The 27,800-nt window shown below is 44.1% G+C and overlaps 2 protein-coding genes and 1 long non-coding RNA gene across 5 annotated transcripts in view; 2 read left to right on the top strand and 1 right to left on the bottom strand.

Moving 5' to 3' along the window:
• LOC140212597 (N-acetyllactosaminide beta-1,6-N-acetylglucosaminyl-transferase-like) overlaps positions 1–13,545 on the top strand; it is a 96,335-nt gene extending 82,790 nt beyond the window's left edge. The window contains exon 3 of one of the 2 annotated variants that reach the window (XM_072283591.1): positions 13,334–13,545. In XM_072283591.1, coding sequence (XP_072139692.1) covers positions 13,334–13,512 — 179 coding nt within the window. In that variant the 3' untranslated portion in view covers positions 13,513–13,545. Of the gene's footprint in view, positions 1–13,317 lie in introns of both variants that reach the window. The other variant, XM_072283592.1, reaches the window with a different exon arrangement.
• Positions 756–26,278, bottom strand: LOC140212601 (uncharacterized). The gene is made up of 3 exons (XR_011889756.1): positions 25,936–26,278; positions 25,128–25,320; positions 756–1,712 (listed from the first exon to the last, which is right to left on the bottom strand). It is a non-coding gene; the product is annotated as an uncharacterized lncRNA (long non-coding RNA).
• The window catches only part of LOC140212598 (N-acetyllactosaminide beta-1,6-N-acetylglucosaminyl-transferase-like), a 70,239-nt gene continuing 67,767 nt past the window's right edge, over positions 25,329–27,800 (top strand). The window contains exon 1 of one of the 2 annotated variants that reach the window (XM_072283594.1): positions 25,329–26,426. In XM_072283594.1, the coding sequence (XP_072139695.1) occupies positions 25,478–26,426 (949 nt within the window). In that variant the 5' untranslated portion in view covers positions 25,329–25,477. The remainder of the gene's footprint in view (positions 26,427–27,800) is intronic. The other variant, XM_072283593.1, reaches the window with a different exon arrangement.

Genomic DNA, 27,800 nt, shown 5'->3' with positions numbered 1-27,800 from the left:
AGGGAGGAACTGGACAGTCTACATTTGTACAGTCTCCTAAACATATTTATTGCCTTTGGTGCATTTTGCATAAGGTCATGGTTAACATTCAATAACCTCTTCTTCCCACTGGGTGTACTAATACCCTGTGGAGTGTGAAAGCCAATTATGGAAATACATAGCAGTTTAGGAAGCAGCTGAAGAGGGAGAAAAACAGAGTGAATGTTTCACCAGAGATGGGAAGGGATAAGAGATTGATGCCAGTGGGGGAAAAGCTGCTGTTGAACCAGCCTGATGGTGGCATCAAGGAGAGGTCACAGCACAGATGGTGTTGGTCCTTAACGATGGGCGTCCTTCCTGAGACATCACCTCTTTACAGTGGGGAGAGCTGTGCTCGTGATAGAGCTGGCTGACTCCACCACCCCAAACGAGGCCATGATGTAACCAGCAGAGCGCTTCATGCCTGGTCCTTGAGCTGCGATTCATACATCTTGCACAGCCCCATTCACTCGAGTGGACTCTCAGACCTTCACTAAAAAAGATAAGTGAAGCTAAGTGGTTTGTATTTTTGGTTGGATAAATAATTTGCTTGTTTTAATTAATTTATTTAAGTTTATCAAACTTGTATCAAATTAATTATCCAACAAAAAGTACAAACCACTTAGCTTCACTCATTTAGTGTATTAAAATAAATCATAATATTTTTCAATTTTATTTAAAACATCCTTTATGAAATAATTTAAATATTCAATTCCTCCTCAGTGTCTCAGATGAAGAGATATTTGAGGGAGCAGGAACAGCTTTCACGAGCTAAGGAAGACCCTCAAGACAGTCTCTGGATTCATTGTCAGCTTGTGTGCCTGACAGCAAGTTGGTGCTTGCAGCCCGCTCCAACTTGAGGGATGCCTGTGGTGACAAGATTTCCAAGGTGTATATATAGATCATGGGGGCAGGCTCTTCAATCCACAATGCATGTGCTGAACACAATGCTGAATTAAACTGAAGATCTTCTGCCTGCACACGTCCCATATCCCTCCATTTCCTGTGTATCTGTGTGTCTATCTAAAAGCTTCTTAAATGCCTCTGCTACGTCTGCCTCCACCATTACCTCTGGCAGCTCATTCCAGTCAACATCCAATGTCTGTATATAAAAAAAATAAAGCTTGCCCCATACATTTTCTTCCTCTCTTCTTAAATGCACATCTCTAGTATTTTATGGGGTACCACTGTAGTGTATTGATTAGCGCAATGCTGTTACAGCTCTGGGCGTTAGAGTTCAGAGTTCAATTCCAGCGCCATCTGTAAGGAGTTTGTATGTCCTCCCCATGAATGCATGGGTTTCCTCCGGGTGCTCCGGTTTCCTCCCACAGTCTAATGACGTACTGGTTAGTAGGTTAATTGGTCATTGTAAATTGTCCTGTGATGAGCCTACGGTTAGATAGGTGGGTTGCTGGGCAGCGCAGTTTGTTAGACCGTAAGAGCCTGTTACACACTGTACCTCTAAGTAAATAAATACATAATCTAGGATCAAAAATAGAACATGCTGGAAGAACCTAACCAATATAGCAATACTGACTCAAAATGTTGACTGGTTTCTCCTTCCGCAGAGGCTGCTTGACCGGTTGAGTTCTTCTAGCATTTCTGTTTCCACTTTCCAGCATCTGCAGTATTATGCGGTCTCCAGGATATGAGGCACCAAACAACCCCAAAATGTAAGTGCCACGGTGGACATCCTGCAGGAAACAAACAGATTGGTCAGGCTGCGGGGAGGCACTGTGTCTTATTGACTGGTCTTTTTTTTTTATAAAAAGAGTGATGGAGTTTTACAGCTAATAATTCCACACTGACCATTACCACTCTTTTACACCCATCCCTCAATAATCCCATTCCGTACTGCTTGAAGACTATCTTCTGTTTTCATTTCAGATTTCCAGCATTTCCATAACTTGCTTTTGTTGTTAACCTATCCATGTCCCGTTGGAAATAGTCTGAAAATTCAGTTGTACTGGGAATTATGCAAGCGAGCCAGGACGTGCAAGTTTACTGGCACAATCGCTCCTGATGTTTATCCTTACCAAAATTCCAGTCAGTTACAACTGTAGCATTTACAGCATTAGTGTAAATCCCGTGGGAGTCACTTGTAGCTTCTAAATCTACCTGCAGCTGATTCAATTAATGACTGCCACTGGTTAAAGGGCAGAAGTGCTGAACGTTCAGAGCACATGTGTTTGTGCTTCGAGTGTATGTGCCTACATACTTGCATGTGATAATTCTGTATTCCAGAGCCTGATCGCCAGCTGCCTCTCACCTCCTTGCCATTGGTGAAGAATTCAACTCTATCACTTCCCTCATGAGTTTGCTGCTCCCACTTCCATTTCCAACCCCTTGATCACCCTCCAGTCCCTCAGGAACTCACCTTCGTTTCATTCACCCGCAAGTGCCTTATTAAATTCTGTGCATCTCTCTCACTCATCATCACACAGATTGTCCCAGAATCTGAACCACCACAAGGGCAGACATGATTTATTTACTGTGGTAGAGAAGGAGAAGAATGGAGGGAAGGAGATGATGGGGAGGAGGATTATGTAGGGGATGAAGTGAGTGGTCTTCAGAAAGAGACTTTGGAGATTCATTTGGGTAGGTGCTCGGGGAGTGGTGAAGGTTGAGGGTGCTGGTAGGACCAATGATGGAGGAGTGGAGTCAGGAGGTCTCTAGAGATTTCTTTGGGTCGACATGTTGTGTTTACATCTCTCCCTCAACTTCAACTTGAGCTTCTCTGTTCTCTGATATCTCAAAGCCCAGGATAATTTTATGAAACAATCTTCATTGCCAAGTCAAGACAAGACAAATTGGGCTTATTGTCATATTCTCAAGTACTGTGTATGCACAGATGCAGTTAAGAATTTACTTGCAACAGCATCACTGGCACATGGTATTAGAAGCACAGCATTTGAAGAAAAAACAAATTATTCATGAATTGCATAAGAAAATACAGCTGGAACCAAACAAAATAAACCAAGTTCCTTGAAGTGTAAAATGGTTATAGTAATGCTACACTGAGTTAGTGATGATGTTGTGGTTGTTGGTTCAAGAACTGAATGTCTGAAGGGAAGTAGCTGTTCTTCAACATGGTGGTGTAGGAAAACAGGCTTCTGTACCTCCTAACCAACGACAGTTGCAAGCTGCGTTCACCAGCAACTTTGATGTGTGTTGACAGTTGCAAGAAGATGGCATGACCCAGGTGGTAGGGATCTTTGACGATAGATGCTGCTACTTTGAGGAAGCCCCTTATGTAGAGAACACCAATTAGTTAATTTTGCTGAGAGCAAGGCATTCACTAAGCAGTCAAGGTGGCACCGTGAATGTGCTAAATGGGATGGGCAATTCTGGTAGCATGAAACTGTGTGTAGCTGTGGACCAAAGGCATCTGGTAATAAAAGATGATAACATTGATAAGTTCCACATGAAAGCAGGACGCAGAGTTAATGCAGTTGTTGATATAGTGGAGAAATATCCTTCTTTGTCCATCTTTTGCAACTCCACCACATTATCTAGATTGTGTATCAGCATCTTATTGATTAAAAAAGATGGCACCCCTACACCAGCCTCAACCTACAGTGAAATTTCTTATCCTGATTGTTTTCTATACGACCAAAAAACACTGCTGAACATTAATGATACTAAGATCGGCAGGTCTACCTCGCTGGACAGCAGAATAATGAAGGTGCTGTACAGTTACGTCCTAACATGGGGGGTGGGATCTCGGTCTACTACGGCTACTTGGGGAGGCGGTGCCCTTGAACTCGGAAGCACGGTAGCACACCGGTATTAAAGCGAGACTTAAAGCAGACCCCTGCAGCTGCATGCCCTTGCCAATTCCTGTTGCTGGAAAATAAACTGGATTACCTGCATCTGCATCTGAACCAGTGGGGGGGGTGAAGGACCATTGCACATTCGTCCTGACGGAAGCGTGGCTTCAAAACACCACTCCAGACCCGGCCATCCAGCCGGAAGGCCTAATCTCCCGTCAGGCAGACTGAAATGCTACGGCCTCCGGCAAGACCCAGGGGAGGAGGTCGGTATGTCTACATCAGTTAGAAACGGTGTGTGAACGCCTCAGTATTAATGGCCCACTGCTCAGCGCAGATAGAGTTTCCAATTGTATTGTGTAGGCCCTCCTACTTACTGAGGGAGTTCACTGACATTGTGATTACAAACCTCCACCCTTCGCTAGTGCTGAGGAAGCACTACAAACTGCCACCCCAAAGCCACTATCCCCTTATGGTTCCTTCATTGTTGCTGGTGACTTCAGTCATGTCAACTTAAGAACAATGCTGCCAAAGTTTTACCAGCATCAACTTCACAAGCTGAGGAGAGAATATATATTAGACCTGCTTTACACTCCTGCCCTTGCCCTCACCATGGATACTGAGACCACATGTTCATTTTGCCAACCCCTGCATACAAACCACAGTTAAACGTGCCAAACCAGTTCACAGGGAGAGTAGAACCTGGCTAGAAGACGCTGCCTTAATGCTGCTGGACTGATTCGAAGACACGGACTGGAGCATAGTCGGGGAGGCAGCTACCTGTGATCATCAGGGCAAGGTTGATGAACATGTGAGATCGGTGACTGGCTACACAGGAAAGTGCTTTGAGGACGTTACTGTGATTAAACACTACACTGCCAGGGCAAACCAGAGACCATGGCTGACTGCAGAGGTTCATGCGCTGCTTAGGGTTGGAATGCTGTCTTCAGATTGGCGGGGCAGGACGACTCCAAGGTCAGCAAGAGCCACGCTCTCCCATACCATCAGGAAGACAAAGCGTGTGTATGCTTTGTGCCACCAGGGACCCACGCTGCATGTGGCAAGGTAAACCGATTACAAGTCCACTCTGCATGTCAATGACAACAATGCCTCCCTTCCCGATAGGTTCAATGCACAATTTGACCAATTAAGCCCTCTCTCTTCCTGAGGAAGAAGCAGACGAGGTGAGGAGGACCCTCGCCAGGGTAAACCACACAAAGCTACAGGGGCCAGACAATTTACCCGACCAGGTGTTGAGGGACTGTGCAGCCCAGGTAACAGAGGTCTTAACGGACATCTTTCAGATCTCTCTGAAACAGTTCACTGTCCCAGCAAACTTCAAGGCAGCCACCATGTTCAGGGAGGTGGCTACCTATGAGGCTGTTCTCAAGAGAGCAACATTAACTGGCCTAAATGAGTACCGCACAGCGGCACTGGCTTCAACAATCGTGAAGTCCTTTGAGCAGATGGTAATGGATCGTATGAAATCCCACCTTCCAGCCACTTTGGACCCTTTCTAGTTTGCCTACTGCTCAAATCAGTCCATTTATGATGCCATAGCCTCGGCCCTCCACTCTGTCCTGTGCTACCTAGAAAATAACGTCTCATACACCAGGATGTGTTCATTGATTTCAGCTCGGCATTTAACATGACATCCCTCAGAGGCTGCTGGGTAAGCTGTCCTCGTTGGGACTCAGCACCCCTCTCTGTAACTGGATGTTGGACTTCTTGATGGAATCAGTCTGATTCAGCAGCAATATCTCAAGCTCTGCCTTGCTGAGCACTGGTGCCTCCCCAGGGCTGTGTGCTCACTCCACTTCTGACTCACAGCTGCACTGCCAGATTCAGCTCAAAGTTTGCGGACGATATTACTGTGCTTGGCCTCATCAGCAACAATGATGCATCGGCATAAAGAGAGGAGGTAGAGAGGCTTGTCAACTGGTGTGAGAACAACAACATGAGTCTCAGTGTGGATAAGACAAAAGTGATGATTGCGGACTTCAAGAAGGTACAGGCCAACTACTCTCCGTTGCACGTTAGCGGCTCTGCCGTGGGGAGAGTGAAGAGCACAAAGCTCCTTGGTGTGTTCATCACGGATGACCTAACCTGGACCCACAACACCTCGTCACTAGTCACAAGAAGCCGCAGCAGCACCTGCACTTTCTGAGGAGACTGAGGCACGCAAGGCTCCCCGCCCCCTTTCTAACAACATTATACAGGAGTACCATCCGGACTCGGGCTGCGTCATTGTGTGATATGCAAGCTCAAAGCATTGGACCGCAAGACTCTACAGAGGACAGTAAAAACTGCTGACAGGATCATGAGGGTTTCTTCCTCCCCCCCACCCCCCCACACCTCATTTGTGATATTTACCGGAGTGTTGCAGATGAAAGGCCCAAAGGAATTTTGATAATCCCTACCACCCATCCCACGATCTCTTTGACCCTCTACTGTCAGGAAGGAGGTATAGAAGCACCAGGATTATGACTGCCAGCCCGGGTAACACTGCCCAGGCAGTGTGACTAATGCCACCACCAAGGTTGTGTCACTAGGACAGCAAGGATTTGAACTTGAACTGGACACATGACCCTCCCCAACCTGGTACTGTCTGTCCATCAGCTACACACTCACCCACCTGGGTTTCCTCTACCATTCCAGTCCCCTTCCACATCTGGTCCTACCTGCCCATCATCCCACCCTATCTGATTCCACGGCCTCTTTCTCTAAATTTTCCCTCCCAATCCCCCTACCCCCTCTCCCTATCTGGTCCCAACCATCCATCATATTCCCAATCACCACAGAATTCTTTTTCACCCCTCTCTCTCTCTCTCTCTACCCTTCAATACCAGCCATCTTCCCTCTACACTGTCAATCCTGATGCAGGACCTTCACCCAAAATGGTAACCATCCTTTTGCCTCCCCAGGTGCTGCCTGACCTACAGACGTCCTCTAGCATTTTGCTCTCTTTTTATTCCAGATCCTAGCATCTGTTGTCTATTGTATCTCTGAACCATATAATTAGCATGACTACAAGAGAAGGTCAGAGGCTAATTAACAATCAGTGAGTAACTGTCCTGTGGGAGTGTGCCTTATTCTGACCGGCAAAAGCCGCTTCCATTGTGATTGGCTAGGTTAGAAGCTGCAGCTGCTTTTCCCATTGGATAGATGCCTGGTGTCCAGTTTCAGATATCCCGGGTATGTAAAATAGCACATGGAAGCATCTTTCTCTCTTCTTCCTTTGTTGAAGGCAAGGATGCACAAGGTCAATGAGAAGGTATTCTCTACACACAATTTAACTAAGTATGCTTGTTGAGTATTCAGTTTGGTAGTGTCTGTTATTGGGGAACATGAATGTCTGGTCGAATTTCTACTGTTTGTAAATGAAACAGTAAATATACCTATGTTTTCTGTATCACTTGGCAGACCCACGAACCTGATTGAACATTGCATTTGGCGTTGCGAGCAGGGTGTGGCTTTTGAGCAGAAAAGCATTTCTTCAAGAGGTTATTTAAATGAGAGGACCCCAGTATGAGAGATGCAGAGTCCCAGTGCGGACAGATAATAGCACAGGCTTTGGAAGTTTTGCTAACTTACTGATGGGTTGTGGAATGCCAGTAGATTGGTCAGACCAGTTAAGTTTCACCGGAGTTGAAATGGGACATCACGTTGTTTCTATACTTAAATCATTGGGTTTTCCCAAAAGAAAGGGTAGCCAGCAAGATGCTTTCTGGTTGTTTGTAACAATTGTAAGCATCAGTATAAAACGATAGCGAGTCTTAATGAATTGGATTAATTCAGTCAATGCTGTATTTTTCTGAGCGAATCACTATTGATAGCTCAGAGCAGGGCAATGAAGTTAGAGGATATGAATATACAGATGGCCTGTCGGCTAATGAAAGTACAGAATTGAGAGACCTATTGAGAACCTGATCCCATTAAGATTCGAGACATGTTGAGACAGGGCGGTGATCCTACTATGGGACTGGGGCATGGGGATATAGAAACATAGAAAACCTACAGCACAACACAGGCCCTTCGGCCCACAAAGCTGTGCTGAATATGTCCTTAGAACTACCTAGGCTTAGAGGGCCTAAGCTCCATGTACCTATCCAGGAGTCTCTTAAAAGACTCTCATCATTTCCACCTCCATCACCGCACCAGCAGCCCATTCCATGCACTCATCAATCTCTGCATAAAAAAAACTTACCCCTGACGTCTCCTCTGTACCTACGTCCAAGCACCTTAAAACTATGCCCTCTCATGCTAGCCATTTCAGCCCTGGGAAAAAGCCTCTGACTATCCACACAATCAATGCCTCTCATTATTTTGTACACCTCTATCAGGTCACCTCTCATCCTCTGTCACTCCAAGGAGAAAAGGCCGAGTTCACTCAACCTACAGTATTCTCATAAGGCATGCTCCCCAATCCAGGCAACATCCTTGTAAATCTCCTCTGCACCCTTTCTATGGTTTCCACATCCTTCCTGTAGGGAGGCGACCAGAATTAAGCACAGTACTCCAAGTGGGGTCTGACCAGGGTCCTAAACTCAATCCCACAGTTGATGAAGGCCAATGCACCGTATGCCTTCTTAACCAGAGTCAACCCACATAGCAGCTTTGAGTGCCCTATGGAGTTAGACCCCAAGATCTCTCTGATCCACAACACTGCCACAAGTCTGACCGTTAATACTATATTCTGCCATCGTATTTGACCTACCAAAATGAACCACTTCACACTTATCTGGGTTGAACTCCATTTGCCACTTTTCAGCCCAGTTTTGCATCCTATCAATGTCCCGCTGTAACCTCTGACAGCCCTCCACACTATCCACAACACCCCCAACCTTTGTGCCATCAGCAAACTTACTAACCCATCCCTCCACTTCCTCATCCAGGTCATTCATAAAAATCATGGAGTAGGGATCCCAGAACAGATCCCTGAGGCACACCACTGGTCACCAACCTCCATGCAGAATATGACCCACCTACAACCACTCTTTGCCTTCTATGGGCAAGCCAGTTCTGGATCCACAAAGCAATTTCCCCTTGGATCCCCTGCCTCCTTACTTTCTCAATAGGCCTTGCATGGGGTACCTTATCAAATGCCTTGCTGAAACTAATATACACTACATCTACTGCTCTTCCTTCATCAATGTGTTTAGTCACATCCTCAAAAAATTCAATCAGGCTCGTAAGGCACGACCTGCCTTTCACAAAGCCATGCTGACTACTCTTAATAATACTATGCCTCTCCAAATGTTCATAAATCCTGCCTCTCAGGATCTTCTCCATCTTCTTACCAACCACTGAAGAAAGACTCACTGGTCTATAATTTCCTGGGCTATCTCTACTCCCTCTCTTGAATAAGGGAATAACATCCGCAACCCTCCAATCCTCCGGAACCTCTCCCGTCCTCATTGATGATGCAAAGATCATTGCCAGAGGCTCAGCAATCTCCTCCCTCATCACCCACAGTAGCCTGGGGTACATCCCGTCCGGTCGCAGTGACCTATCCAACTTGATGCTTTCCAAAAGCTCCAGCACATCCTCTTCTTTAATATCTGCATGCTCAAGCTTTTCAGTCCACTGTAAGTCATCCCTACAATCGCCAAGATCCTTTTCCGTAGTGAATGCTGAAGCATTCATTAAGTACCTTCTCAAGGCCCCTTCTGGCTCTCCTAATTTCATCCTTAAGCTCCTTCCTGCTAGTCTTATAATCTTCTAGATCTCTATCATTACCTAGTTTTATTGAACCTTTCATAAGCTCTTCTTTTCTCCTTGACTAGATTTATAACAGCCTTTTGTACACCACAATTCCTGTACACTACCATCTTTTCCATGTCTCATTCGAATGTACCTACTCAGAACCCCACGCAAATATCCCCTGAACATTTGCCACATTTTTTCCGTACGTTTCCCTGAGAACATCTGTTTCCAATTTATGTTTCCAAGTTATTGCCTGATAGCCTCATATTTCCCCTTACTCCAATTAAACGTTTCCCTAACTTGTCTGTTCCTTTCCCTTTCCAATGCCATGGTAAAGGAGATAGAATTGTGATCACTATCTCCGAAATGCTCTCCCACTGAGAGACCTGACACCTGACCAGGTTCATTTCCCAATACCAGATCAAGTACAGCCTCTCCTCTTGTACATATTGTGTCAAGAAACCTTCCTGAACACACCTAACCAACTCCACCCTATCTAAACCCCTCACTCTAGGGAGACGCCAATCAATATTTGGGAAATTAAAATCTCCCACCACAAGGTGGTTATTTCTACTTTCAGATTTTTTTTTTAAAAATGTGCTCCATACTTTCTTTCTTCCTTTTAGATGTTTGTGCTATTAATTTTCCTCTTATATACACCTTGGATGCCTCCCATACTGAGGACAGTTTTACTGTGGTCCCTACGTTCAATTAAAAAAAAACGAAGTCAGATCCTCAGCCAATTTATCACTGAAATCCTCACCTTTTAACAGTATAGTATTCATTTGCTATCTACCCCTCCTTCCCCTTTCAGTATTTAAATCAATTTGAATTTCAACCGGTGCATGGTCTGATAATGCTATTGGGCCAATTTTACAGTCTATCACCTGTTCTACAATGGATATTAGGAAAAAATCTATTCTAGAGTAGAGAAAAATGCACATTCTTTTCCAGATGGATTCAGCAATTGCCATGACCGATATCTCTATAAGTTGATGTAAGGCAGCCCTGTCCCTAGGTACTGGTGATGTCTGAAATTTGATTTTATCTTTAACAGGGTCCATTACCTGGTTAAAGTCTCCTGCTAAAATTACTTTTCCTTCCTTGGTACCTAAAATTTCATTCACCTTGTTAAGAAAGTCTGGGTCTTCCTTATTAGGTGCATATATGTTTCAAAGTACTACTTTCACCCCATTAATAAGTGCATCTATACAAATTATCCTGTCTTCCTTGTCTTTAAATTTCCCAAACAATACAACACTAAATTTTTTGTTAACTAAAATCATTGTCCCATTTTGTTTGCTATTAAGTGATGAATAAAATACCTGGCCCACCCAATCTCTTCTAAATTTCAGTGCTTCAACATTTAAAATGTGTTTACTGGACAAATGCAACATCAATTCATTTACCTTTAGGGTATGATAAAATCCTTTTCCTCTTGATTGGGTTTCCACACCCATTAATGTTCCATGATATGAAATTAACCATTTTCATGTCCTAAATTTCGTGCACACATGTGCAAAAATATACATTTACCCAGATGGCTGAGTCTGGAATGCAACAGAATGAAAACTCCAAAAAAAACCTGCTGTACTCGAACCCGATGCTCAATTATTACCAACAAACACTGCAAGTGCTGCGCTCTCACACAACAAGTAAACAACCAACATAACCCAAAAACATAGAAATAATATATTCCTGCCAGATTAACTAACAAATAAAAACAAACAGGCAGGATAAACTCCACAAGGAAACAGAAAAGAAAAAGGCACATGATATGGTCCGCAAAGTGCCGTGCCAACTAGTAAGCCTAGCACTAATCAGACCACTTTATCCAGCTCCCCACCCACCTTGTTATACCCAAAGAGTTATCTCCACCTATTACTGTAATCATATCCTATCTCACAGTCAGTACCAGCGCCGCACTTTTCCTTAACAAATTCCTCTGCTTCTGCAACAGTAGTAAAGAACTTATCAAGACAATATGCCGATGACTTATACAAAGACCTGTACAATTTTAAATTCCAGCTAAATAACATATATAACAAAGCAGAATATGCATTATTTAGATGAAAAACAAGTTTCTACGACGGTGGCAACACTGACCAGGTTGGCTTCATTAAAGGCAGATCCCCAACCGACAATTTAAGGAGATTAAACGCAAACAACAGGAATTCTGCAGATGCTGGAAATTCAAGCAACACACATCAAAGTTGCTGGTGAACGCAGCAGGCCAGGCAGCATCTATAGGAAGAGGTGCAGTCGACGTTTCAGACCGTTGGCAATGATGATTAAAGCAGATCCAGATGTTAGAGGGGTGAAGGGAGGCAGAAAGGAGCATAAACTGATGCTATATACTGACAATATTTTATTACTGATTAGTGACCCTCCTAATTCCTTACCCCCACTAATGAAAACAATTCAATTATATTCTGAGGTATCTGGTTATAAAATCAACTGCAATAAATCTGAGGCTATGCCAATGTCAAAATTGTGTTATTCAAATTCAGTATCTCAGTTTAATTTCAGATGGCTGCCAGTTGGAATGAAGTATCCAGGGGTCAAACTCAGTCAGAATTTGGATGAAATAATTACTTGAAATTATGATCCATTATCGAGTAGGATAAGAAATAATCTGGATAAGTGGGGGGCACTGAGACTGTCACTCTGAAGTAAAGTCAGTGTGGTTAAAATGGTCATAGCACCTCAGTTTAACTATCTTTCTATGATGCTTCCTTTAAATATATCAGATTTGATCTACAAGCAATACAACAAAATTATCAGTGATTTTCTATGGGATAAGAAGCAGCCCAGAATTTAAATGAGTAAGATGTGAATGTCCAGGGACATGGATGGGCTCAGTCTACCCGATGCCAGGGCATATAAATTATCCTTTGAAATGACCAAGTTAGCTAAACATTGGGACAGGGCTGATGTTGATTTAGATTTGCTATAGAACGGAGCCTGGCTGCACCACATTCTCCCCTTAACATCCTCTCACAACATGTGGAAAACAAGACTAATCTAAATCCTATGCTGTTTCACTCAAGGAGTGTGTGGAGTGCAATTCATAAAGCTTGTAGATTGTTACATTTAAACCAGTTATACTCCTTGCTTTGGAATAACCCTGAGATATGCATTGGGAAAAGAATGGTGTACTGGAAAGAATGGAAGATTAAAGGTGTAAATACAGTAGGTGATCTCTATGAGAATGGGATTTTTATGTCATATGTGGATTTGCAGAGGAAATATAACTATAGATAAAGGGAATTTTTGGAAGTATTTACAAATAAGACATTGCATTAGTAGCATATTCAAGAACGGTGACCCACAAGGTAACCCTTTAACTGAATACTTTACATTAGCACAGGAAGTTCATAAAGCATCAGTGTTTTATAAAACATTCAAGCGCTCTGTGGGTGAATCGTGTTACAATCTCAAAGCAGTATGGCAGAAGGATCTTGGAAGCCATATTGAAGATAGTGAGTGGTCAAGTATTTTATCAAATGTGGGTAGACATATTACGGAAACTAGAGGAAAATTTATTCAGTATAACATAGTACACAGATGTTATTGGACACCAACCAGACATTACAAAATGGGGATTGCTGATAACAATTTATGCTGGAAATGTAAAAATGAGGTGGACACATATTTTCACATGATTTGTGAGTGTTCCATGGTCCATCCATTTTGGTGTAAAGTTCTTGATCTGTTGGGGAATTGGTCGGGTTCCACACTACCCTTGTGCCCACAGCTTTGTCTTTTGGGTAATAGGACAATGATACCTAATGTAAACAATGACAAATTTACTATTTTAAAGGTGGGTCTCTTCACAGTTGCAAGAATTATATTACAAAACTGGAAAAAACCCAGACGTCCCATGGTGAAGGAATGGACTGAGGAAATGATTAAGATTTCATCATATGAACACATGTTGGGAAGAATTAACAGTGAGGGAAAAGTGCAAGACGCATGGGATCAATTTTGGTTGTATGTTAATTTAAACTTAAATTAGAACTTCTTTCTGTTTCTAAGTTTTATTTGTTTTCCTGTCATGGGATGGCTGTGTAAATATGCTGTACTGTATCTGCTCTATGATATGCTGTGCTGCATGGTAAAATAACAATAAATAATAATAAAAATTTGAATTTTATAAAAAAAGTCTCCCACCACAACAACCCTGTTAATATTACGCCTTTCCAGAATCTTCTCCCTATCTGCTCCTCAATGTCCCTGTTACTATCGGGTGGTCTATAAAAAACACCCAGTAGTGTTATTGACCCCTTCCCCGTAGACAACCCCTCCATGACTTCCTCCTTTTCTGCAGGCGTGACACTATCCCTGATCTACAGTGCCACACCCCCACCTCCTTTGCCTCCCTCCCTATCCTTTCTGAAACATCTAAAGCCTGGCACTTGAAGTAGCCATTCCTGCCCCTGAGCCATCCAAGTCTCTGTAATGGACTTGGATGGTGCAGGGGCAGAAATGGATATCTAGATGGATGATGAAAATGAGGGAGAGAGAGCCCACTCCCTTATGTGTCCAAAACAGGACGGGCAAGCTAGTGATTCCATGTTCCCACACCTGCCGTGGTGGTTATCGATCCACAGGTTCTCCCTCTCAGGAGGGAGAGGGGACCAGGCTCAGGAATGTGTGTGGGGGATGGTGTAATGGACACCTTTGAGACAACAGAGCTCAGAATTCTCTGCTAATTGGCGAGTTTAGGGGATTGGTACAGACAAAAGGTTGGGATGTCTCTGGTTACATGCTTATTGAGGATATATATGGGATGAGGGGGTTACCAGAGTGATCCTACTTAACAGAGAGATGGGTGCTTTAGGGAGCCTACTGTCCCAAAATGCAACCAATAATGCTCTGAGAACACTGCTTGCTTCCCCTGAGCATAATGGATCACTATGGATTTGGGTAAGGGCAGCAGTTAAACTTGGGTATCTCAGTCTTACTGAATGGAATTTAAAACCCCATGCAGAGTGGAGCACAGTAGAGGAGGGTACTAAAGTTCTACACCAGTGGGCTCTTACCGCAGAAGTATTCCGCGCTGGTCGTATCCCACCAGAGAATGTTGAATTAACTTCTGGAATCATGGGACACATGGTTACGGAGGCAATTTTCCCAATAAAAGGGGTAGTGCTGTCTGTAATAGCAGCAGCCATTGGTCATCCTGTAAGTACAGTGATTCAATTATTACAGGGTTTAGTATGTAGAAGAACGCTGCGCGTAGCCAAGTACGAAAGTTAGACAAGCAGACAGGAAGTGGGGGACTCCGCATGTCCCATAAAGACGCAAGCACGAGGAATTCTGCAGATGCCGGAAATTCAAGAAACACACATCAAAGTTGCTGATGAACGCAGCAGGCCAGGCAGCATCTCCAGGAAGAGGTACAGTCGATGTTTCAGGCCGAGACCCTTCGTCAGGACTAACTGAAGAAAGAGCTAGTAAGAGATTTAAAAGTGGGAGGGGGAGGGGAGATCCAAAATGATAGGAGAAGACAGGAGGGGGAGGGATGGAGCCAAGAGCTGGACAGGTGATTGGCAAAAGGGATATGAGAGGATCATGGGACAGGAGGCCCAGGGAGAAGGAAAAGGGGGGAGGGGAACCCAGAGGATGGGCAAGGGGTATATTCAGAGGGACAAAGGGAGAAAAAGGAGAGTGAGAAAAAGAATGTGTGTAAATAAGTAAGCTTTGCTCAAAGCTGGGGTTCCAGAGGAGCAGGTAAATGGGGTTCCAACCCCCATCCTCTATGCAATGTGGAAATACTGTCAGGAAGAGCAAGAAAGGGAGACTGTTGAGGGGGAAGGGTCATTCTTCAAGTCCTCTGCAGATAAGTGTTCCTTTTGTCCTCTGCCAGATTTCTCACATTCCATTTAGGGTTTGCTGAAAAGGATATTGTCTTGCCAGCAATGGGAATCGTGGGGGAGGTGAGGGTGGTGGTTAGTACATTTCTGCTTCATTATTGTAGGGAGGGTGTTATTCGATCTGCATCCCTCTTCCTTGTAAGTAGATCGTGAATGATTTGAATGCAGAGAAATGAGAGGCATGGGTGTGTGTGTGTGTGTGTGTGTGTGTGTGTGTGTGTGTGTGTGTGTGAGACACACACACACACAACGAAGGGTCGCGGCCTGAAACGTCGACTGTACCTCTTCCTAGAGATGCTGCCTGGCCTGCTGCGTTCACCAGCAACTTTGATGTGTGTTGCGTGACAAAATGAATGTGCTAGGTTCCGCCCAATTGCTTTTTCCTTATGAGTTGTTCTTTGATAAGTGCAGTTTCTCTTTGAGAAGTTAGCCGTCTGGTTTTTGCAGTTCTATTGTAAGTTTTAAAGAGGAGTACAGCCCTGGCTTTGTGATTTGTGTTTTGTGTTCTAAACTGTTACATTGTTTCTTCTTTTTGTTTAGTCAGTTATTTTGTTCCTTGTTTTCTAAATCTATTACTTTATTGTGTCTTAGTATGTTACTCTTTTACTTGGTCCCCCATATAATTGGTTTATGAATGACTCATTTCATAGTGGCCATATGAAATTTGAGTTGAAATTTGGATTTTTGTGTTTCTGGTTTTTTGTGTTGCCTCCGTGGTTAAGAAGGCATACGGTGTATTGGCCTTCATCAAATGTGGAATTGAATTTAGGGGCCGAGAAGTAATGTTGCAGCTATAAAGGACCCTGGTTAGACCCCACTTGGAGTACTGTGCTCAGTTCTGGTCGCCTCACTACAGGAAGGATGTGGAAGCCATAGAAAGGGTGCAGAGGAGATTTACAAAGATGTTGCCTGGATTGGGGAGCATGCTTTATGAGAATAGGTTGAGTGAACTCGGCCTTTTCTCCTTGGAGCGACGGAGGATGAGAGGTGACCTGATAGAGGTGTATAGATGAAGAGAGGCATTGATTATCTGGATAGTCAGAGGCATTTTCCCAGGGCTGAAATAGTTGCCACAAGAGGACACAGGTTTAACCATATAACAATTACAGCAGGGAAACAGGCCATCTCGGCCCTTCTAGTCCATGCCGAACACTTACTCTTACCTAGCCCACTGACCTACACTCAGCCCATAACCCTCCATTCCTTTCCTGTCCATATAGCTATCCAATTTTACTTTAAATGACAATATCAAACCTGCCTCTACCACTTCTACTGGATGCTCGTTCCACACAGCTACCACTCTCTGAGTAAAGAAGTTCCCCTTCGTGTTACCCCTAAACTTTTGCCCCCTAACTCTCAACTCATGTCCTCTTGTTTGAATCTCCCCTACTCTCAATGAAAAAAGCCTACCCACGTCAACTCTATCACCCTCAATTTTAAATACCTCTATCAAGTCCCCCCTCAACCTTCTACGTTCCAAAGAATAACGACCCAACTTGTTCAACCTTTCTCTGTAACTTAGGTGATGAAACCCAGGTAACATTCTAGTAAATCTTCTCTGTACTCTCTCTATTTTGTTGACATCTTTCCTATAATTTGGTGACCAGAACTGTACACAATACTCCAAATTTGGCCTCACCAATGCCTTGTACAATTTTAACATTACATCCCAGCTCCTATACTCAGTGCTTTGATTTATAAAGGCCAGCGTACCAAAAGCTTTCTTCACCACCCTATCCACATGAGATTCTACCTGTGCACCATTATTCCTAGATCCCTCTGTTCTACAGCATTCTTCAATGCCCAACCATTTACCATGTATGTCCTATTTTGATTAGTCCTTCCAAAATGTAGCAACTCACATTTAAGGAGGAGGAGAAGATGGCAGCAGCCACTCCGGTGATGAGTATCTGTTATCTGTCAAGTAGGGTGCTGTGCACAATCCTGATTTGATGGAGACAGACGTGAGAGCACAGAGGAACATCTGGAGAAACTTCTGAAATGCCTTCTTCGCTGCCGCTGCTTCTATGTGATCCAGAATCTCCGGAGAAGGCCCCGAGTCCTCGGCTTTGCTTGTTGCTTGGCGGCCGGGGTGAGGTCAAGGCGCTCGGCAGAGGATGGTGCTCAGTGCTCGGTGTCGGAGGGCTGGTCAGAGGCTCGAAGTTTTTGGACAGACTCAGAGCTGGCTGTGGTCGGGTGCTTCCAATGCATCAGCAGTTGTCGGTGCCTGGAGGTTTATGGCAGGGAGAGTTTCTCCCTTTTGCCGCCTGCTATCAAGACTATTGGGAGTCGATCGGAACTTTGAGACTTTTTTTTACCGTGCCCATGGTCTGCTCTTTATCAAATTATGGTATTGTTTTGCACTGCTGTAACTATATGTTCTAATTATGTGGTCTTGTCAGTGTTAGTCTTTGGTTTGTCTTGTTTTTTTTTGTGATATCACTCTGGAGGAACATTGCATCATTTCTTAATGCATGCATTTCTAAATGACAATAAACGAGGACTGAGTGTCCTCATAATCTAATCTAATAATCAGCATTAAACTCCATCTGCCATCTTTTAGCCCACTCTTCTAACCGGCCTAAATCTCTCTGCAAGCTTTGAAAGCCTATTTCATTATCCACAACGCCACCTATCTTAGTATCATCTGCATACTTACTAATCCAATTTACCACCCCATCATCCAGATCATTAATATATATGACAAACAACATTGGACCCAGTACAGATCCCTGAGGCACACCACTAGTCACCGGCCTCCAACCTGACAAACAGTTATCCACCACTACTCTCTGGCATCTCCCATCCAGCCACTGTTGAATCCATTTTACTACTTCAATATTAATACCTAACAATTGAACCTTCCGAACTAACCTTCCATGTGGAACCGTGTCAAAGGCCTTACTGAAGTCCATATAGCCAACATCCATCGCTTTACCCTCGTCAACTTTCCTAGCAACTTCTTCAAAAAATTCAATATGATTTGTCAAACATGACCTTCCACGCACAAATCCATGTTGACTGTTCCTATTCGGACCCTGTCTATCCAGATAATTATATATACCATCTCCAAGAGTACTTTCCATTAATTTACCCACCACTGACGTCAAACTTACAGGCCGATAATTGCTAGGTTTTCTCTTAGAACCCTTTTTAAACAATGGAACAACATGAGCAATATGCCAATCCTCTGACACCATCCCTGTTTCTAATGACATTTGAGATATTTCTGTCAGAGACCCTGCTATTTCTACACTAACTTCCCTCAAGGTCCTAGGGAATATCCTGTCAGGACCCAGAGACTTATCCACTTTTATATTCCTTAAAAGCGCTAATAATTTCTTTTCTTTAATCATCATAGTTTCCATAACTTCCCTACCTGTTTCCCTTACCTTACACAATTCAATATCCTCCTCCTTAATGAATACTGAAGAAAAGAAATTGTTCAAAATCTCCCTCATCTCTTTTGGTTCCACACATAGCTGTCCACTCTGATTCTATAAGGGACCAATTTTATCCCTCATTATCCTTTTGCTATTAATGTAACTGTAGAAACCCTTTGGATTTATTTTCACCTTACTTGCCAAAGCAACCTCGTATCTTCTTTTAGCTTTTCTAATTTCTTTCTTAAGATTCTTTTTACATTCTTTATATTCCTCGAGCACCTCATTTACTCCATGCTGCCTATATTTATTGTAGATACCTCTCTTTTTCCGAACCAAGTTTCCAATATCCCTTGAAAACCACGGCTCTCTCAAACTTTTAACCTTTCCTTCTAACAGGAACATAAGGATTCTGTACCCTCAAAATTTCACCTTTAAACGACCTCCATTTCTCTATTACATCCTTCCCATAAAACAAATTGTCCCAATCCACTCCTTCTAAATCCTTTCACATCTCCTCAAAGTTAGCCTTTCTCCAATCAAAAATCTCAACCCTGGGTCCAGATCTATCCTTCTCCATTATTATATTGAAACTAATGGCATTGTGATCACTGGACTCGAAGTGCTCCCGAACACATACCTCTGTCACCTGACCTATCTCATTCCCTAACAGGAGATCCAACACTGCCCCTTCTCTAGTTGGCACCTCTATGTATTGCTGCAAAAAATTATCCTGCACATATTTTACAAACTCCAAACCATCCAGCCCTTTTACTGTATGGGCTTCCCACCCATTAGGTGGTCTATAATATACCCCTATAGTGTTACTACACCTTTCCCATTCCTCAATTCCACCCAAATAGCCTCCCTAGACAAGCCCTCTAATCTATCCTGCCAGAGCACCGCTGTACTATTTTCTCTGTCAAGCAATGTAACACCTTCCCCTCTTGTCCCTCCAATTCTATCACATCTGAAGCAACGAAATCCAGGAATATTTAGTTGCCAAGCACACCCCTCCTGCAACCATGTTTCACTAATAGCTACATCATTATAATTCCAGGTATCAATCCATGCTCTAAGCTCATCCACCTTTCGTACAATGCTCCTAGCATTAAAACAAATGCATTTAAGAAATTTTCCACCTCTTACCCTCTTTTTACCACTAACAATGCAAACAACTTTACTATCTCCTTTTTCTTCCTTCTCCCCTACATCTGTTCCTACACTCTGGTTCCCCTCCCCCCTTGTATCTAGTTTAAATCCACTGGAGCCACGCTAGCAAACCTACCTGCAAGAATATTCGTCCCCCTCCAGTTCAGATGTAAACCGTCCCGCCAGAACAGGTCCCACCTTCCCTGGAAAACTGCCCAATTATCTACATATCTGAAGCCCTCCCTCCAGCACCATGTCTTCAGCCACGTGTTGATCTACGCCATCTTACTATTTCTAAACCCGCCTGCACATGGCACTGGTAGCAATCCTGAGATTGCTATCCTGGAGGTCCTGTCCTTTAACTTGGCGCCTAACTCTCTAAACTTATGACTTTAATGCAGTGACCTAGGTTGTGGGCTGAATTAAATTGGACATGAAGGCATTAACATATGTGTTGTGGTTGTCAACCATAAGTATGCAGAACAGGCATGTTATTTTTGAATAACACTGCCCTTAATCTAGCAAAACTGAACACACATTCAACATTAAGAAGGTATGAGGAAAATTGATTCCAGATATATTGCTGGAAATAACTTGGAAAATACGTAGCTCAGGTGGATTGAGTTGTTTTTTGATCATGACAAACATTTCGTATGGTGATGAAACGTTTGCAAATGGACTGCCAAGTTCAGAGAACAACTCAAACTAACCAGACACAGTATCTTGCCAATTAGTTTACTCAGTCTGGGGCTAGAACTTTACAAGTGTTTTATGCTGTCCAGAATGTTTACAAGTCGCAAAAGACTACAGGGAATATGATGACAAGTTCTGAGGGAATTTTTGCTGACATTGCCTTTTGCCACAATACTCCAATGATTTTTTGATAGGAGGGTGACTTCAGAGGACTGGAGAGAATAAAAAGTTCAACAAATAAGGATAACCTCAGCAACTACTAATCTTAGTGGCAGCAACATTTTTATAAACTTAATCCTGAAGGAAACTGGATTAATTAAGGCAAGCCAACCCAGATCTGTAAAGGGTAAACTGTGTCTAACCAAGATGCCAGACATTTTTTGACCAGAAAGCAGGTAATGTTGATGAGGAAAAAGCAGTCAATGACCCATGTCTGGATTTTTGGAAGGCATTTCATGAACTGCCACATAATAGGCTTATCAAAGTATATAATTTGGCAAAAAAAAAGTTTGATGCTATTGATATAAAGTTAACCAAGGTACAGACCACCAAGGAACATGGCAAGTGATTGATTGTCAGACAGAAGCTGTGTGTCTGGTGATGTGCCCCAGGTACTGATGCAATAGCTATTTTTTGCATCAGTATTAATTACCTAAACTTGGAGTGCAATCAAAGTTTGAAATTTCCAGATGACACAAAACTTGTCAGAGTCACGAATCATGAAAATTCTGGTGATAAATTGCAGCAGAATATAAAAGGTGCATGGGATAAAGTCCAATATAGAGACATGAGGTTGGTAGGAAACACGAGTGGAGCAATATGGAAAAAATATTCTGCTCTTAAAGGGATGCAGGAGCAGAGGGATAGCAAGATATGTGTTACAAATCATTGATTGCAACAGGGCATTTAAAGAATGTGTTTGGTAAAGCATATATATTTCTAGTCTTTATCAGTGGCAGGAGGATTAGAATGAAAACTTACAGTTCTCAACTGGTGTATTGTGGTCAATTCTAATCATTATATGTTGAGTTTGTAATGGATTTGATGACAGAGAGGTCATTCACTAATGGGATTCTTCATGAAGATCCTGACATCCCAAGTCTTAAACTTCAGACTTAGAGGTGAAAGTTAATGTGGGATAGCTGATGTACACAGACTTAATGCTACATTAACTGGACACTGTGTTGACATTATTATATACTCACTGGTGGGCACGTGCCTTAGGCAGCACTCAGTACAAATGCACTCACTACATATCGAACACCAGTCAGACCACACTTGGAGTACTGTGTGGAGTTCTGGTCTCCCTGTTATAGGAAGAATATAAAGAATATGGAAAGGGTACAAAAAAAGTTTACCAGGCTGTTTCACAGATTAGCAGGTAGAGCTATAAGGGATGGTTGGCCAAAGTTCAGTTTTTCTTCCTACAGTGTCAGAGGCTCAGAGGAGTCCAAACAGAAGTTACAAAAATTAAGAGAAGCATAAACAGAGTAAACAGAATTTTTCTCCAGGGTAGAAATGTCAAACACCAGAGGACATAATTTTAATGTTAGAGGGAGAAGTTTAAAGGGGATGTGAGGGGCAAGTACTTTTTTAATGTAGAGAGTGGGAAGTACCTGGAATAGTGTCAGGGCACTGAAGCAGGGACCCAATCATAGACCAAGTACTGTGCACACTGTGATATTTACGGAGTAGCAAATCCAGAGAGGCAACAAGTCAGCATCAAAGTTCAGGTGGAGATAAAAAATTCCAGGGAAATCCAAAATCCAGAATCAGGACGCAGGCAGAGTTGCTATTTGGATGGACAGAGTTCAGATACAAATGCTGGAAAGGCTCAGGAAAACTCACCAGCACAATCTAGCAACAAACAGGTGAAAAAACAGGATTAAAATACACCGAGCAATAAACAGAGAGGCAGATGATAGGTGGAGCACAATGAGACAGAAGTGGCAGCAAAACAGGTAATAATGAGAAACAGGTGAGAGATATAGGGGCTGGAGTGGAGTGAGAGTGGGGACAGTAATATAGGGGCTGGAGTGGAGCGGGAGTGGGGCAACAATAAAGTGAAGTAAAATATACTGAGCAATAAACAGAGAGGCAGATGACAGGTGGAGCACAATGAGACAGAAGTGGTAGCAAAACAGGTAATAATGAGAAACAGGTGAGAGGTGGAGTACTCAGTAATACAGGGGCCGGAGTAGAGCAGGAGCGGGGACAGGGGCACATGGGGCATGAAAACAAACAAGAGCACATGGCAATACGAAACCACAGACTGTCGGCTGGGGGAAACACACAAAAAGACGAAGTTCAACTGAAGGTACTGACAAATAGTTACCAACGGTGGTAGTGACATCAGACAGTTTGGTGGAGTTAAAGAGACTCTAGAGTTTTAGGTAGTCACATGAATATGAAGGGAGTTCAGGGATATAGATGGAACACAGGAGAACATTGAGTATATAATGGCACCAAGATAGTTACAACATTATGGGCCCAATGATGTATACAGTGCTGCACTGCACAGTTCTATATATGCCCAACACAGAGTGACAGCAGAGAAACTGACAGTGTCATAACGGGGGCACTGGGAGGCAGACACAAATGCAAGACACAGATACTGAAGTACTAGGAACAGGACAGGAGTAGAGTTAAGGATGTGACTGGATGCAGACTAGGAGCCGGGACAAGAAGACAGACTTGGTCTAGGACAATGGCTAGGCAAGCAGGACCAGGACACGAAACTGGGAACTAGGAGCCTGGGCTTGGACTCTGAGCCAGAGACTGGACAAGGACCCAGAACCTGGGTCTTGACTCGGGCTTGGACCCCGGAATGAGGCGACGGCTGGGCGAGGCTTGGGTCCTGCGAGGCAAGGCGAGGGCTGGGTGAGGCTTGGGTCCCGCGGGCGAGCCGAGGGCTGGGCAAGGCTTGGGTCCCTCGAGGCGAGTCAGAGACTGGATGAGAACCCAGAACCTGGGTTTTGACTCAGGCTCAAACTCTGGAACTAGGCAAAGACATGACATGGTCTTGAGGACTGGTCGTGTCCACAGGACAAGAACACAAAACCTTGCCCTGGCCAAGGGAGGACAGGAATGCAGAGCCGGGACTCCTCCTTGGGAACAGGACTAGGGGCCAGGACACATACACAGATTGTTGAACATGACAAGACAGTTCCCAACACTAGGTAGCAGCAAACAGCTGGGCCTACCTAGCAAAGGTGTGGACACGGAGACAGTTCGAAGCAACAATAGACAGTTCCTTATCTTGCTCCAGCAGTTGAACTTGTCAACAGTGCAGGCAAAGGTTGCAGGTGAGGCTTACAGGCGAGGCGAGGCGAGGCGAGGCGAGGCTTCAGACACTGGCTACAGGGCAAGGCTTCAGAAGGAAGGGGCCAAGAAGGGATTCAGGCAGGGAGTTTTGACAGGAACAATCCACCAACTGATGCTGAACCAAGGAGCTATTTATGTAGCCAGCCCAAAATGTGAATCCGCTGCCTCAATTAGAGCACCCAACAGAAAAAGTGAAAACCAGAAAACCTGGAATAAGGAGCAACGGACCGGACTGTGACAGACAGTCTGTTTCAAGCTCTATTACAAGAAGACCTCAAGAATCACTAGATTCTTGAATGATTCCAGAGGACTGGAAAATTGTAAATGCCACCCACTCTTTAAGAAGAAAGGGAAGCAAATACAAGAAATTGATAAAGTGGGCATCGGAAGAATGTCTCCTATAGTAGGGGGAGTTTAGGACCAAAGGGCGTTGCCTAAGAATACAAGGATGTCCCTTTAGAACAGAGATGGGTTGGTGGGGGGAGTAAATCTGTGCAATTCATTGTCAGAGATGGCTGCCGAGGCCAAGCCTTTGGGTATATTGATTGGAGGTTGATAGGTTCTTGACTATCAACGGTCACAGGAAGGAGACAGGAGAATGGGGTTGAGATGGATAATATATCGGCCATGATGGAATAGCAGAGTGGACTCGATGGGCCATATGGCCTAATTCTGCTCCTGTGTCAGAAAGATTTATGAGATTAACAAGAGAAGATGCAAGGAGGTACTCAAAGCATCCCTGAACATAGCCACATCCTCACCCTTCCTGCGCTTCCCTGGTATTCTAATTAGAGATGTAGTTTTCGAGGTGTGCTTGAGAATTTTGTGAACTTCCACCTGGACTGTGTAGGTGGTGGACCACCTTACAAAAGCAGCCACCGCCCTCCCCCAGCAACTGAGTACATTAGACTCCATCTGCGACAGAATGGACGACCCCACCCACAAGAGCCTCATCAGCAACTTTGGAAGCAAGGCATCCTCAATCCTGAGAGGCTGCTTCTAAATTCAAAAGGTATATATCTCCATTTACTACCACACAACCGACATGCATAAGTAGATAAACTGCAATTACAAAAAAAAACAAGTAATAATAATAATAAATAAATAAATAATATCGAAAACATGAATCTGAGTAATGGTTTCACTTCTGGGGCGGATCTTGATTTATCAAAAACTGATTTCCAATATAAGAGTCAACTTACCCCAATTTTCCTTGTGGAAAATCCCATAACTCGTTTTAATTTCACCCTATCGAAGCGTGATCCTCCTCCTCCTCCGACCCTCGCATAATCTCTGAGTGGGAGGCGACCACTTTAAAAGTAACCACGAATGCTGCACGTTGCTCCTGGGACCGGAAGTGTTAAACTTCCGTATATTGCACGCATCATCTTGCCTCTGGGTGAAATGCAAAAGCGACAGAAATTAGTGGGAGCGCGAGCTACCTGCCCTGCCCTGCCCCGCCCCGCCCCGCCCCACAGCTCGCGTTAATGGGGTTTGCCTCGAGTGTCCAGCGCCACTCGGAGTTACTGCCTGAAGCTCCGAAAGCTGAGCAATGAAGGTGAAGTACGGATTCCAAGCCGGTGTCTTGGCATTGGTAGGGCTGGCTGTAGGCTGCGTCTGGATCTACGAGAATCATTTGGGCCAAAACCGGGGTAGATTGACGGTCGGGGGCGGAGTTCCCGGCTGGAACCTGGAACCCGTCTGCGATTCTCTCTTCCAGGGGAAAGGTGCCTTTCTTTGGGATGGGAGACGGGCTGCACCTGACGCGGGAGAAGGGGATTCCGCAGCAAATTACTGCCAGCGTCTGCAGCCGCGGCTCCACTACCACAGGAGCCCGCTCAGCACGGAGGAGACCGGTTTCCCCCTCGCCTTTATTATCACCGTGCACAAGGAATTCGACACGTTCGAGACCCTCTTCAGAACCATCTACCGCCCCCACAACCTCTACTGCATCCACGTCGACGAGAAGTCGCCCGTGGACTTTCAGAGGCGCCTGCACCTTCTGCAAACCTGCTTTGGCAACGTCTTCCTCGCTTCCAGGATGGAGCCCATCGTCTACGCCGGCATGTCCCGCATGGAAGCCGACATCAGGTGTATGACCGACCTCCTGCAGCTCAAGACGGGCTGGAAGTACGTCCTTAACCTGTGCGGTCAGGATTTCCCCTTGAAGACTAACCTGGAGATCATTCGTCACCTTAAGAATTTCAAAGGAAAGAACATTACTCCTGGCATTTTACCTCCGGAGCACGTCAAAATCCGCACCAAGTTCGTGTTCAAGCAGTTCCTATCTGCCAATAACTCCCACGTAATCAAAACCCGGGAACCTAAATCTCCCCCTCCTCACAACATAACAATTTATTTTGGATCTGCGTACTATGCCCTGACAAGGGAATTCGTAGAATTTATTTTGAAAGACCAGAGGGCCCTGGATTTATTACAGTGGTCAAGAGACACCTACAGTCCTGATGAACACTATTGGGTAACCTTAAACAGGATACCGGGTAGGTTCCATGTATCTATTTTCCACGACCAGAAAGAGTTAGTTTAGGGTTTTGACCAGCGAGGACAGGTTCCAATCTTTACTGAGATGGTATCAAAATCGAGTTTATTATCACCAGCATATGTAATGCAATTTGTTAACTCTGCGGCAGCAGTTCAATGCAATGCATAATAATAGAAGGAATCTGAATTACAGTCTTCTTATTCTTCATGTGCCTTGGGCGATTCTGTTAGTTCTTTCACAGTGTCCGTATATTTTCTTCTTTGCCTTCCTCTTCCGCGTTTCCCAGGTATACAGCCTTCTATTTCTCCCTTTCTGATGACATGGCTGTGCAGAAACCACCCCCCTCCCCACAATACTAGACAGTGTGCAGCCAGTTAGAATGCTCTCCATGGTACGTCTGTAGAAATTTGTGAATGTTTCGGTGACATACCAAATCTCCTCAAACTTCTAATGAAATCTAGCTACTGTTTTGCCTTCTTTATAGCTGCATTGATATGTTGGATCCAGGTTAGGTCCTCAGAAACCTGAAATTGTTCACTCTCACCAATTCTGAGCCCTCAGTGAGGACTGGCGTGTTCCCTCGTCTTACCCTTTCTAAAGTCCACGATCAGTTCATTGGTCTTACTGATGTTGAGTGCAAGCTTGTTGCTGAGACAGCACTCAACTAGCTAGTATATCTCGCTCCTGTATGCCCTCTCGTCACAATCTGAAATTCAGTCAACAGTTATATCATCAGCAACTTTATAGATGGCATTTGAGCTGTGCCTAGCCACCCAGTCATGAGTGTGCAGAGTAGAGCTAAGTGCACACCTCTGAGGGGTGACCGTGTTGATTGTTAGTGGGGTAAAGATGTTAATTCCAATCTGTACAGATTGGTAGGGCAGATGAGCGTCAAGGTTGGTCTCTTGGTGAGAGGATTGCATTCCTTTCTGGTTGCCCCATTATAGGAAGGGCGTGGAGGTTTTGGAGAGAGTGCAGAAGAGGTTCACCAGGATGCTGCCTGGATTAGAGGGGACATGCTTTAAGAAAAGGTCAGAAAAATCCAGGGAGATATGATAGAAGTTTATCAGCTTGTGACAGGTATAGACAGAGTAGTCAAGAGATGTGTTTCCCCCTGGAATGTATCCTCAAATACCAGAGGTCTTGCATTTACGATAAGAGGGAGTAAATTTAAAGATGACGAGGCATTTTTTTTTAAACACAGAGGGTGGAGTGTGCCAGGAACGCACTGCTATTTCTGGAAGTCGAGGCAATTGCGATAGAAGTACTTAAGAGGGTCTGAAGGTACAGAGGATGGAAGGTTCTGGATATTGTGTACAGTAGATAGAAAGGGTAGTTTAAACACAAGAGATTCAGCAGATGCTGAAAATCC

This window comes from Mobula birostris, chromosome 19 (genome assembly GCF_030028105.1).
Source record: "Mobula birostris isolate sMobBir1 chromosome 19, sMobBir1.hap1, whole genome shotgun sequence".
Taxonomy (NCBI): Eukaryota; Metazoa; Chordata; class Chondrichthyes; order Myliobatiformes; family Myliobatidae; genus Mobula; species Mobula birostris.
This window is presented reverse-complemented; position numbering and strand designations above follow the sequence as displayed.